The sequence below is a fragment of the Musca vetustissima genome, unplaced genomic scaffold (assembly GCF_032173495.1).
Source record: "Musca vetustissima isolate MV318-11 ecotype Yass unplaced genomic scaffold, APGP_CSIRO_Mvet_v1 utg21114, whole genome shotgun sequence".
NCBI classification, from domain to species: domain Eukaryota; kingdom Metazoa; phylum Arthropoda; class Insecta; order Diptera; family Muscidae; genus Musca; species Musca vetustissima.
Window position 1 is genome coordinate 115023 of NW_026876481.1, and position 15057 is coordinate 130079.

Genomic DNA, 15057 nt, shown 5'->3' on the forward strand with positions numbered 1-15057 from the left:
CAGATGTAACAAAATAACCGATCCAAATAACATTTTTTGAGCATAGTCCGATTCCTTTAGATGAGGTGTTATAAACACTTGGTTCAGTACATATAATAATACCAGCATTAATTACTTATATTTTATTTTCATTTATATTTTCTAAATTGTCAACATTTAAATTTTATTTCAAACATAAAATTGATTTCCTTTTTACAAATTTTGATTTTTTCCATCCTCTATTTTTATAATTTTCTCTTTAAGACAATCTTAAAAAATACTTAATAGCTAAATAATAAAAAATGGATAATTTTACTTTAATCACTAATATCTTTTTGGCCTAAACTACTCATAGCCATGTTGCTGGGTCCACCAGTACCATTACTTCCACCACCACCACCCAAGCCGCCAGGTCCCGCCTCCCCATAACCCAATTCATCCGGACGAAAATAGGAATTTTGCATGCTGTACAAACGATCGATGGGATTAATCATTGACGTTTGTGTAAAAGGCCCCATTAATTGTTGGAATGTTGAATAGCTTAAACCCAGTATTGTGTTGAGTATGGGTTCGTTGGTTTTATTGCAATTTTCTAAAAAAAAGTTTATTAAATTATTATTATTATTACGAATAAGAGGCAATTCCATTCAATTTACCTTTATTGGTTTCTATACAACTGAAGGATGTGCCATCATTTTCATCTTTGATACATGACCTCAGCTTAGCCATGGTCTCTGTTGCCGATACCGTACCATACGGCACATCCATCAACGATTCGGTGTCGCTGTGTGCCTCATCTTTGATTTTGGTCATATTGCTATTATCCGACTCTTGTGAATCTGGAGAGTCACTGTTGCCCTTGGCATGGCTACCATCCAATTTGGCTTTCTTTTGGATTTTCTTTACCTTGGCCCGTTGATTTTGAAACCATACCTGAGGAGATTAGAATAATTCATTAAATAATAATATTGTTTTATTAAAAAAAATCTTCATAGACCATGGGTGGTGGTTACCTGTACAATCCTTAAACTTAAACCTGTCTCCTTGGCCAGATTTTCGCGAACTTTGCGACAGGGTTTGGGTGATACTTCAAATGAAGCCTTAAACGCTCTTCGTTGTTGGGTATTGAGTATGGTGCGTGGCCTTTTGGGACCGCGGCGACCATCTAGCTTGGGTGCAAACAAATCATCGCCATAGAAATCTGTATCGAAAAAGAAAACATTTAAAATATTTTCTTATCTTGAGATTTTCTAGCAAAGCAACAACAACAAACCATCAAATACTTTCCATATCGCATTCCTTACAATATTGTTTGTTGTTTTTTTTATCTTCCTTAGATTCTAGTATTTTTATTTTATTTATTGGTTTGTTGTGGCTTGGGTATATTGAAGGCTACCAAAGTAGCTGTAGCTCCTACTCACCGTATCCTTGCAACATCTCCACTTCTTTTTCATAGTCGAAACGACAAAACAATTGGCCCTGTTTCACGACATACTGCTCACCCTTCTTGAGTATGGCACCGCACACCACACAGGCGAAACACTTCAAATGGAAAACATTTTCGAGTGTCCTCATCACCAGTTCATCGGCGGCAATTTTGTGACCGCATCCAAGGCAACGATTACGCAGAAAAAGTCTAAAGGGGGTGTGAAGAGATGCGAGTGTTATTTGATGTGGAGCGAAGAGGAATTCATTTCATTACAGAGTATTTACGTTTTTTTTAATAAATTATTTTTTTAAGAAGATATTGTTATTTTTTGAAGATAATCATGGGGGGAAATGTGTGAAAGAAAGATCCTTAAAAATATTTTTTCATGAAGGTCCTTGAAAATTAAAAAAAATAAATAATATTTAAAAAATACAAATTCTACAGGTCGTTTTTTTAATGTACTTACAAGTCTCAAATTTGTCCTACCAAAGGTCATTGAAAGAAATATTTCTAATAAAAACACATGTACTTGTAAAACAAATTTATAAAAATTATCCACGGTTTATAAAAGACGTTTAACCACACCCTATTAAAGCTATTAACAAATATTTGTTAATATCTTTGAAAAAATATTAAAAAACGTGTTTTCTTAACGTCCTTGAAAAATATATATTTTATACAATTCAGTCATTGCAAACTTCTATGAAAACATATATCTTATACCAAAGTCCATACTGCTGCTATTGTCCTTATGTAAAATTCCTTACATCTGCTATTACCTTTAAGTCATTAAATAGGCTTTTTATACCCTCCAGTATAAGGTGAATTGTACATTAAATTTTTTATTCCGTTTGCAACAATTTGGAATAGTCACCGCAGAATGTTCTTGAATGCCCGTCTGTTGAAATCACGATATTTAAGATAGAGTTTTGAAATTTTGCACAGACATTGCTAGTACTCCTAGGATGTTTGGATGCAAATATATCGGCCAAAGTTTTGGTGTAGCCCCCAATATTCGGTGTTTTTGGGGATTTTGGATATCCCACCGAATTGGATTTAATTTAGTATTTTGGGTTATCATGATAAATCACATCTCCGTACCAAAAATTATTAATATTGACCCAAGTTTCAGGGTAGCCCCTATATAAAGGTACTCCAATATTCGGTGTTTTGTGGATATTGGGCTGGTTTTCCAACCGAATTGGCTGTAATTTGGTATTTTGGGTTCTCATTGTATAGCACTTCCCCGCTCCAAAAATTATTAATATTGAGGAAAGTAGTAATGTCGGACTGAGCCGACTATATGATACCCTTCACAACCTTGGGTATATTCTACATATGTATCCTAACAGAGTCTGAACCGATATCAAGGAAACTTGCCAGAGATTAACTTATATCAAATCAAAATATTTGCAAGGACTTTGGTGCACCATTTACCTAAAATCGGGTGAAACTATATATGGGAGCTATATCTAAATCGGAACCAATTTTCACGAAACTTACCACACATCATTATAGACTTAATTCAGTAGGCTATATCAAATTTCGTGCAAATCGAAAGATATATATAGGACTTTGGTACACCATTTACATAAAATCGGGCGAAATTATATATGGAAGCTATATATAAATCTGAACCGATTTTAACCAATTTCAATAGGGTTCGTCCTTGGGTCAAATAAATGAGCTGTACCAAATCTCATACCATTCAGATTATAAATGCTTTGTTTACAATTTAACATCAACAGACGGACGGACGGAAGGACGAACATGCATAAATCGACTCAGAAATGGATTCTACGCGTATTCTCAAAAGGAATCATGGGCCTATCACGATTATTTTTGCCTGTTACAAACATATGCAAAAAGACTTAATACCCTGTACCACAGTGTGGTGAAGGGTATACTTAATATTGACCCAAGTTTCAGCGTAGTCTCCATATAACGGTACCCCCAATATTCGGGGGATTGGATGTATTTTGGTATTTTAGGTTCTTATGGTATATCACATCTTCGTACCAAAAATGATTAATATTGACCCAAGTTTCAGGGCAGCATCCGAATTTATGAACGCGAACGAATTTCGAATGAGCATATTTTTTAACCTATGTAACAAAAAACGAAAATGTCCTCGCAAAAAATTTTTCACATTTTTTTAATGGAATTTTAAAAGAAAATTGAAAATTTCCATATATCCTCATTAGACATAAGGCTATGGGTATAAATATTGTAAAACACTAGGACTTCTCAAATGTTCCTTAATTACCACTCTCATCTATGTCCTAGAAAAATATTTATAAAAAACGCATTTTCCTTAAGCCCTTAAAATATATATTTTTTTAATTCTTGAAAAATTTTCTTTAAAATCCGTCATTCAAAAATATTATTTAAAAACTTTTTATGATTGGGATGGTCTCCCATATTCGCATTTTGGCTCTACCCATACTTTCATAAATTGGCGATAGTTAAGTAGGAATGCATTATTTACATTGAATCACTCAGACCCATCTTTTGCTTCTAAACATTAATTCATTAACCTCCAAACTCCACTGCGAATTACAAATGTCAATGACTTTCGTGAAAATTCATGATAATTTTCAAAGAATCCCTTTTTGCAATGGAATTCAAGTTCAACGTAGCCAAGTGGCATCTCAAACAATTTGCCCGGTGGACATTCATTCATTTGTGTATGTGTCGACGTCTGTGTGTGTGTGTGTCTGTGAGTATGTTTCCTCATAGGCAATGTGCAAACATTCATTCCTATTTCACAAAAATTCATTCGTTCATACCTTTCATAGTCGATGCGACAATAGAGTTTGCCCTCGCGACTGTAGCAGGAATGCACCAAATGCAACGAGCATGTTGCACATTTAAGGCAGCTTTCGTGGAATGAAGTGTCGACGACACGCATTATGTAACGATCACAAATTGGTTGGCAACAATAGCCGCAGGCCAGAGGCGACAATGAATTGGAATTCGGTGTGGAGCAGGATGCGGTGGCCGAGGAGGAGGCGTTGGAGGATAGCAACGGCAACGACACACCCGGACACAGGGCATCAATTACGCTCAACGCAGACGAGGAGCAGGAGGAGGGGCAGTCACCATTCTGCAATTGATGATGATGGTGCTGCTGGTGATGCTGTAACAAGTGCTGTTGTAGAGCGAGTGCTGTCTCAATGTTGTTGTGACTTCCACTACAATTGATGTTGGCGATGTTGTTGTTGTTGTTGCTACTGCTGTTGAGACTGTTCAAATTGCATTCGGTTAATGTTAAACGGTTGGCTGAACACTGAAGAATATTTAAGGCCTGTTGGTGCTGATGCTGCTGTTGTTGCAAGGATAACTGTTGTAGCTGTTGTTGGTGTTGCACTGACGGTGGTGGTGGTCCTGGACCACAGGGATTTGCCGAAGATTTGTTATCATTTGTTCGTGAATTGCCATTGATGTTGACAACTGTCGTCGATGTTGTTGTTGCTGCCGCCGACGACGAAGTACCAACATTGCCATTGTGGTTGTTACAACTTCCGTTGACAAGTGTAGAACACGATGTCATTGTTGTTGTTGCTGGCTGTTGCTCAAGCGTTGTATCCCCAGTCCTTGTGGGGCCACTTGTTGTATTGTTGCTGCCATTTTGGTTACAGCCGTTGTTACTATTTGTCATATTGTCATTAAGTGTTTCCTGGCCAGGCCCTCCTCCGCCTCCGCCATTTTGTAGTTGTGACACTACTGTTGCAGCCGATGAGGATGAGGTGGCAGAGTTGGAGGCACATTGTTGATGGCGTAGATGAGGATGATGATGCTGCTGCTGAAGTTGTTGCTGTTGTTGTGACGAAGAATTTCCAGTAGTTGGTGCTGAATTTGAGGCTGGTGAGTCGGAAGTATTTGCCGATGTTACTGTTGTTGTTAACATTCTTTCATTTCCGTTCATGACCATTAAAGAGTTGCTGTGCTGCTGTTGAGGATTTTGTAAATGATGCTGGTGGTGATGGTGTTGCTGTTGCGGCGTGAGGGTATGCTGGCCATTTGCTTGTAGCAATAGTTGATGTTGTGTGATTGTTGCCGCCGACTGACATGGTTTAATATCCAATGGAACTGAAATGATAGCATGAACAAGAAGAAGAGATGAATACAGAAAGACACAAATCAAATACCGGAATAAAACTTTTTCAACAATTTTGGAATATTTTTGTGTGTTGTGACACTATTTATAATTTTTTAAAGCTTTTAACAGTGGGATGAATAGTGATAATTGAACAAGAGACCTTAACAATATTTAAATATTTATTTATTTATTTTTCCTTTATATTTTCTATTAGTATTAAAAATATATTTTTAAATAATTATTTTTTTTAAAAATATTTAAAAATAAGACTTTTAAAAAATATTGTTTAAAATACAGGACTATATTTTTAAAAAAAACTCTTTAAAGGTCCAAAAAATATTTATTTAAATACAAGCTTTGAAATTCTTAAACATAGTTTTAATACAAACCTTAAAAAAATATATATTTTTTTTTTTAATAATAGCCATGGATTTTAAAAAAAACAAGTCTTGCTAGGCTTTTTAAAAATTATTTTTAAAATTCCATACCTTTATGCCATTTTCATAAAATTAAAAATGTGGGATACCATTTGTATTTTGTTTTTGCAAAATAGGCAGGCTGAATCACAGTTTGTTGTTTTTATATTAACAACTATTTATTAGTGGGAAAAGTATGTAATTTTCCACCAAGGCGTAAGGCAGGGAAGACTATAGTTTCGGATCTCGCCACTGATCTCTATCAAGGCCACACCATTTTGGCCCTTTGAAAAAATATTTTTAAAAATCCACGCCTTGTTGGCATTTTAATAAATATATTTTTAAAAAATCCAGGCCTCGTGGGCTTTCTCAAAAATTATTAAATAATCAGATTATTTTGATCCTTGAACTATTATTTTTTAAAACATATGTCGTTACCTTAGGAAAATATGAAATGAAAATTTGAAATTTCCATGACTTATTGAACATTGAAAAAATGTATTAGAAATTGTATGTCCTTAAGAAATAGGCACCTTAGAACATATTTTTTAATATTTCTCTGATGTACATAATCCACCTTTATAGTTCATTTTGGACCTAAAACTTCTCTTCGATACACTACTGTAGTGGAAACATTTTTCCAACATTTTCTACCTCTTCCATCCAACTCCGCATCGCCAGTTGTAATAAAGTTTTATACGATTCTGTTTGTGTTTGCTTGTGGTTTTGTACAGGATTTGTTTTTGTGGCATTGTTATTATATTACGTTCGTCCTTTGATTTACAATAATGGTCGCTGTTACTACTGCTCCAACTCCAGCCACTCACTACTGGTGGCTAGTTGCCATTTTATTGTAGTCGTTGGCATAGTCCAATGGTCAGTGGTTGGGAAGTTGTTATTGGTTGGACAGTTGCTCGTTTGACTGGTTGGTTGGTTGATACTTTAGTAAATTTGTGGTTTTGTAATTATTGAAATAACTGTAAAACACGCAACCTTTTTTTCCTGTCATGCAAATGTGTAATGGTGTTTGATTTGCGTGTGATGGGTTATGGGTGGGTTTTACAACAGGGGTAGTTGGAAAGGGGCATTTTGTTATTGGGTTTGCATAAAATATTTTTATTTTTTTATACGTATATAGGACAAAAATATTTTACAATATAGTAAAGTTCTCTTAGCCAACACATCTCCATATTTGTTTAAATCTTCATTTTAAGAAAACAACTTCTATATATGTGAAGGAAATGTACATAACACCTGCACTACGCCTCTGAACCTCTCCCCCATTGCCTACATGACAACATCCTTGACAAAACCTGTTGGAAATTATTTTTGTTGTTGGTGTTTTTATCAGCCTTACATTTTATTGAGTATTCACTGCAATTGTCGTCCATACAGTTGAATGGTTTACATAAAAAATTCGTAACATGGCATCAGTGCTCTCCATGACCACTACTACAGTCGGGGACCAGTGTTGCTGTCCTCATGTTGTTTGTGGTGGTAAAGAGTGGTTTTGAGTTTATGTATGCCAGCGTATGTGTGTGGACAGTGACAATAAGGTTCACTTTGTATGTGTGTGGACAGTGACAATAAGGTTCACTTTGTATGTGTACGTTTAAAATTGTTGGTGTGGATAATGTTGTCTCAATTTATTGGTTAAAACGAAATAATTTAACCACATATTCATGGTGTTTTGCAAGAATTTGTTTTTGTTGTTACATTTGTTGCTGATTTCAGGTTTTTTTTTGGTTGTTTGTAATCAAACGACCATCCACCAACAAAAATGTTTGTTGTACGCAAATATTTGAAGAGTTGCAACCATAGCTGCATATTTGCTTTCACATGTATTTGCTTATATAAATATAATAGATTGTTTGTGTGAGTGTGTGCATTATAAGTTCCATTTAAATACTACATTTCTTTGTAGTTAAAAAAATATTTACAGTGAATATAAATTTAAATTACTATTTTTTACAACCAAGTTTAAATATTTGTACAAGTCTTTTAAAGTTATTTTTTAATACAGATGAGGCCGTTCTTCTTGAATAATGTTGTATAATATATATATTTTTAAAAAAATCAAACCTTAAGTTTTTCGTAAAAATATTAAATATCCCCAGATAGTTGTTGAAAATGCACTATTATAGCTCTGCTTCACTTCTCTCTGGGAATTATCAATATTAAATCAATTTTATTTAAATATTTTGAATTTAAAATTTTCAAATATTTTAAATCTATGTTTATTGTTATTTATGTGCGATTATATATTTGCGGCAATTTTTATAATGATTCTCTTTTGAACTTGCTTCTCGTCTATACAAGGCAATTGAAATATTTATGAAATATATTTTTGTTAAACAATGTTCTGGATTAGGTATTAAATTAAAGTTATGAATAAATTAAAAACAAAATTCAAAAAACGAATTGCCAAAAAATTGTAAGTAAATTTTTAAGGAAAATATTCCCCTTGCCGCTCTCTCCTTCAAACAAAGACTTGCCGCAACTAAACTCGCCTAATATAAATTGGGACTATGTTTATTGGTATTTATGTGCATATTTCTATTATATATTTACAGAATGTATACTGTAATGGTTGGATAATGATTTGGTGATTGAAAATATGCGACATTGGCCATAAATATCATCGACATCAATCAGGTATGTGAAATATTTATATGATAATTTCAATTATTTTTTAAACGAATTATTCGCCATTAGATGTGCTTAAATCACCATATGAAGTTATGAATAAATTAAAAACAGGAATATATTAAATAGTATGAGGGCGAATTTGTTAAAAAATATAAGGTAAGTAAATTTAAAAAGTAAAAAAACCGTAAGGAAAATAGTAAAGTCGGACCCTTTACAACTTAAGCTACATTCAAGAAATGTATGCTAATAGATCTCGCATTTTTGAAGGACCATTGCCATGTAATTGGAGTAAATATGTGATATATGTCTATATGTGAACCGACTTAGCCTACGATCAATAACCGGGTACATTTGTACCTTTTTCTTTGAGTCACGTAAGGCTATCTTAACTTCAGTACGTTGTGAAAAATTTCGTGCCAATCTGTCTAAATTTGACTCTTTGGTGACCATTTCCAAAAAATCGGTCGAAAATATATATGGGGGCTATATCTAAACCTGAACCGATTTTCACCAATTTCAATAGTCTTCGTCCTTGGGCCTAATAAATGATCTGTGCCAAATTTTATCTCATTCAGATAATAAATGCGACCTGCACTTTATTTACAATTTAACATGGACAGATAGACTGACATGCATAAATCGACTCAGAAAGTGATTCTATGCATATTCTGAAAAGAAACCATGGGCCTATCTCGTTTCCTTTTGCCTGTTTCCTTTGCCCTGTACTACAGTGTGTTAAATGGTATAAACATATAAAATATTTTTTGCTACGGCAAAAATGTGCCTCATCAATATATTGTTTTTAGACCCCATAATTTTTGGGACCAATGCCAAAGAGCCATATTAGCCATATTATGTGTTTTCGATGTTATAGCCACATTCTCCAGTCCAAGCCGCTGTCAGATATTTATTGTTAACATAACTCCTTGTTTTAACATAGTTACTAAATTACAAGTTCCTCCGTATTTAAGACCGCTTGTCGCATTAATAGAAGTTATAAACAGTTTTGAAACAGCACCTCTCCAAAACTATTTTTCCACAAAATTTGACCATACTGTCGAATTTGCTTATCAACAATATATCCCATTGACTTTTTCAAGGATTTATGTCCAAATCTTTATTTTGTAGATGTCCTTGTTGTTATCAACACTGTTTATTATGAAATAAATCCGATTAAAATGAAATCGATATGACAACACACGTCAGACACTACTGACGCACCAACTGGAAATGGAAGCTAACAACAACAAAAATCAAAGGGGAACAATAGAAGCAAACCATCCAACCCAACTCACTTTACAGCATTTCTCCCATTCAAATCCAACAAAATCTGGCGGCATATGTTTTTGTTGTTGTATTGTTTTTGATATTTCCTTGAACATAGTCAAACGGAATGGAATTTCAACCAGTCACCATCCCTTTTTTTTGGTTGCTCTGTGTGTAGTCGGTCGGAAGGAGGGTTCATCGGACTGAAATCATTGAATGATTTAATTTTATTTCAATCGATCATTGAATTCAATTCAACGCTCAAACAAAATTGTTGGTAATTTGCGATTAAGTGGAAGGGATGATAATGCCGATTAGGATGATGAGGATATTTCCATATAGGAAAATCTCCTTTTTTACCCCTTGTTCTTTTTGTTTTGGGTTTGATTGTACTTGGAAGAGAGCAGATTTTTTCCATTGCATATTTGCCATGCCAGACGTTTAACGTTCGTCCTTGCTGTTCGTTCATCTATCTTTCCTTTTAGCCCACATAATTTCATTTGGTTCGTTGTATTTACAAATTCGTCTGCCCTTGGCACATTAGTTTCTAATTAGTAAACAAAACGTTTTATCATTATTGTCCGAAGTATGAGTGAAGCAAAGGGAGGGCAGCAGCAACGACAGCAGACATGGTCGTATGTGCGATACTCGTAACAAGGGTGGCTTGTTCGCCTCATACATATTGTTACCCTGAACAAGTGTAAATCTTTGGTTGTAATGCAAAGTCATGTTTTGAAGGCATATGCGGAATTTCTTTTGTAATACTGCAATACCGAGATGTGGTAGTAGTGTGCGTAACAGGTGTACTCTTCATGCCATTGCGAACTCTAATCAGATTAAAGAATAGCGGGGAATGGATAGCACAGAATCACAGGACAATGACTCTGCGTGATATTTAGATCAGCTTAATGTATTATTTCGTTGCTGGAAATTTTTTTTGGAGCTATTGAAGGATTGACTTCTGTTTAGATTTTTTTATTGTTCGAAAAGTGATGACTGTAACACCTTATAGTAATATGAAGTTTAGAGAGAGAGAGTTGTATCCTTAGCAACTGTATTATTATAATGAAAAGGATTTTTGTTTTTCTGTTTTACCATATGGTATAGTTTAGTTTATAACACAAACTATAGTATAAGGTCAGGAATTAAATTAAATGGGATTTATTGTAGAGTAGGATAAATCCGCATTGATAAAATGTCACATCATATGGTGTACTTTAATTAATTATTGTATGACACGAATTGTATTAAAATATGCAGGACATTTTGAAATACTAAAAAATGCAATGACGTTTCCAACCACACTGGAAACTATATTGTACTGTCCAATACAAGTTCGGATATAAAAAAAAATGTACTTATACCCAGAATTTCCTATGAGAATTTTGTAATCAACAACACACTAGAAAAAATTAATTTCAGCGAATTTCAATTGAATATAATTTTTCCTAAGAAACCTAAAAAAAACCAAAAAAGTAAACCCATATTGATTGATTTTTTGTAAAGAGATTTGTTACCCTATAAGAACGGAAAATGTCTTATTACAGTCATCTCGGTTAAAAAATGTACCCAAAATTCTAAGTACCAGGTGTAATTTATATATTTTCGCATGAAGATTTTCTACCCAATTAAGAACCAAATATATTAATCCACAGACATTTTGTGTGAAAATCGTCTCAAAGGATTGTTCAAGGAGTGTCCGATTGAGACAAAATTTTGCAAAGCGCGATGAATTATGAACAAATTGACGTATGCAAATTTTTTTTGAAATTGTTTAAATTGCATATATCTCTCATATATATTTTCCTACGAATTTATGTAAATGGTAAATTACGTATTGTGGTCACTCCAAAAAAGTGTGTGATGTTTCAATGAATTCGGATCCGATTTTATCTAAATGATGCACCAAACTACCAAGAATTTTCCGACTGAGACGTAATTTCGCATGGCGTATTAATTGGTCTGTTCCCGTACTGCAAGAATCTACTCGATTTTACTATTTTCTTCGATATCATAAAGGGAAATTCGTTATCGTAGTAAAAAGTAGCAGATTCTTGCTGTACGGGAACAGACCAAATATGAGTTTTGTTGATACCTATTCGGATTTCGATATAGTTTTCACATTTAAATATACAAATACCCAAAGTTTGTCCGAATAATATGGAATTTTATACAGCGTAGCTAACTACAATCAATGTATTAAGTTTCGTTTCAGTCCAGACTTACATGTAGCTCCTATATATTTTCGTCCAATTTCATGAAATTGTGTCCTAAATACCCAACGTTTGTTCGATTTAGATAAAATCTTTGACTTCACGCTTTGCTGTAAAATTTGTTTTAAATCGGTACAGATTTACATATAGCTCTCATATATAGTTTTGTTCGATTGCAACAAATGGTAATGGTGCACGATTCATATATAATTTTGCATAGATTTGAGAATGGCATGTTTTTGATTTAGTTAATATCACTGTATTGATGTAGATCACATATTTAAGTTAGTCCGATTCCATGTCCTCTAAAGGTGCTATGTATGTTCTATCGACAGGATATTGTACGTATGAGCATCTCTGTATGTATCCAAAGTGGTGAACGGTATCATATAGTCGTCGGCTCCGCTCGACTTTTGGGCTTCCTATACTGGTTTTTATATTCTCAAAAAGATGCACTTTTATGAAATATCAGATGTTTGTCTAATTGAGTTCTTGAATGTTTGGTTCAGACCAAAGAAATGGAGACCCCATAAAGTATATGAGTTCTCCAATGCCCTTCAGTCTATATTTTAAAACCAGTAAGGAAAGTAAAGTCGGACTGGGCCGACTATATGATACCCTTCACCACTTTGGGTATGTTGTTCATATGTATTCTTACAATTGCATGTCAGTGTAAGTACGCTATGCCAAATTTCGTGCACATACAAGGATATACAGGGACTTTGGTGCAACATTTACATAAAATCGGATGAAAGTTTATATGGGAGCTATATAGAAATTTTAACTGATTTTCCCGAAACTTACCACTCATCATTTTAGACTTAATTCAGTATGCTATGCCAAATATCATGCAAATCGAAATATATTTACCTTAAGTCGGAAATATATATAGGAGCTATAACTAAATCTGAACCGATCTTCACGAAATTGAACACACATCGTTCTAGACTTAATTTTGTATGCTATGCTATTCAGTACGCTATGCCAAATTTCGTGTAAATCGAAGGATATATAAGGAAACTATATCTAAATCTGAACCGATTTTCACGAATCTTAACACACATCACTTAATTTAGTATGCTATGCCATATTTCGTGTAAATCGAAAGTTATATAGGTACTTTGGTGCACTTTTTACCTAAAATCGGACGAAAATATATATGGGAGCTACATCTAAATCTGAACCAATTTTTTCCAATTTCAATAGGGTTCGTCCTTGGGTCAAATAGATAAGCTGTGCCAAATTTCATCCAATTCGGATAATAAATGCGACCTGCTTTTTGTTTACAATTTAACATGGACAGACGGACACATAAATCGACTTAAAAAGTGATTCTATGCATATTATCAAAAGGAACCATGTGTCTATCTCGTTTCCTTTTGCCTGATACAAACATATGCTCATATACATAATACCCTTCACCACAGATCGCAATATTTAAAATAGAACTTTGAAAATTGCATATATATTGATATTACTTCAACAGTGGTATTGAATGCGGGACATATTCGTTCACGTTTTTTTGATATTCTGTTTTCTTGGACATACTATTCACAACGTCCATATTTCAATATAGGCCACATCTCAATCTATCTTAGGTATCTTGATTACATTGTGACGTAAAATATAGCTCATGGTTTGTGTATGAAAAATTCGTTATGGGGATGAACGCCCTTGGTGAGTATATGAAGAACCCAGAAGGATCGGTTCGCGATATGTCAACATTTGGAGTTATGGCGCAATGAATTTTTTTTGATTAACAATGTTTTTAGTTTTCAAACCAGTAGAAAAAGGGGTTTATTATCTGCAGATCCGATTCAAGCATTTCCATATATAAGGTTTGTGTAAACGTCGAATAGGACGATACAAGCTATCAAAAATCTTATGAGCGGCATTTTCGGAATTGAAAACATCTCTTATGGCATTTAGTTTACGCTTCAAAAGATAGGGACAAAAAAGATACATAAGGACCCAAGATGCTTTGCAAAAATATTTATCATTCGATTTGACTGGAGTAATGTTATCTCAAAAATGGCCTACAGAGATATAAACGTTTTTCATTGCATGCACTTTAGAGTTGCCAGCAAAAAGTTTATCAGCCATAACTGAAAAACTGTACATATAACGAATTTTATCTTCTGGATTCTTATGTTGTATATTATTTAATAAGTGTGGCATGTACTTTGATTGCATGAATGAATGGGAAAGTAGTTAGCAATTAAACACAAATATAATATCCTGTGATAATTATATAATTATTTTTTTTAACATCCGGCGATGAATATAAAATACTTTCCGTCGGAATTGTAAACCTATAAAAAAGAAACAACAGTTGCCGTCGGCAATGTTATCGATATGGACATTTTTTATTACATACTTACACATTCCTATTTGCATGGGATGATGTTCCTCAATCATGACTTCGAATTCTTATATATATTCCAAATTCAATAACTATTTTTGTCTACGATCGCTGGGATGTCATTATTTTTGTAGGACAATTGTGTGTAGTCGGCTCTTAAAAGTCCATAAAATTGCGGTCGGTTTATTTTAGTTCCTCTGTTTTTCACACACGAGTTTAGTTTTTTTCCAGTCAAGTGACACACGTTTATTAAACACACACTCACTCACACATTGTTACATATACACAGGTAAGGATTTTTGAAAAAGTGTTTTTTTTAGCAGTTCATTAAAGCTTTAATTGCTGCTTATGTAGCTTTCACTTGCAAGTAGTTGGTTGGTAAGGATTTGCAGGTCGATTTCTTAACGTTTTAAATAAACCGTCGTTTTTTCTTTGCTAGTCTATTTCATCCACCTAAGGACATAGACACCATGAACACACTCACACACATACACTGTGATGCCGATAATCTACTTCAAAGGACAATAATGGAACGTGCGTTGTAAAATGGCGTTTTGTGGCGTGTTTTGGACGCAACGCAATGCTTGAATGATTACAGACCTCTGGCATTAATACAATTTGTAAAGTTCAGTTGTTCCTCG

The 15057-nt window shown here is 34.0% G+C and overlaps 1 protein-coding gene across 1 annotated transcript; it reads right to left on the minus strand.

Moving 5' to 3' along the window:
- Positions 1 to 296: 296 nt before the first annotated feature.
- On the minus strand, positions 297 to 14472 carry LOC133321043 (LIM domain-containing protein A-like). The gene is made up of 6 exons (XM_061530145.1): positions 14436 to 14472; positions 4198 to 5500; positions 1401 to 1615; positions 993 to 1180; positions 636 to 912; positions 297 to 571 (listed from the first exon to the last, which is right to left on the minus strand). Exons 1-6 carry the CDS (start codon positions 14470 to 14472, stop codon positions 297 to 299), a joined length of 2295 nt encoding a protein of 764 aa, XP_061386129.1.
- Between the last annotated feature and the right edge of the window lie 585 nt (positions 14473 to 15057).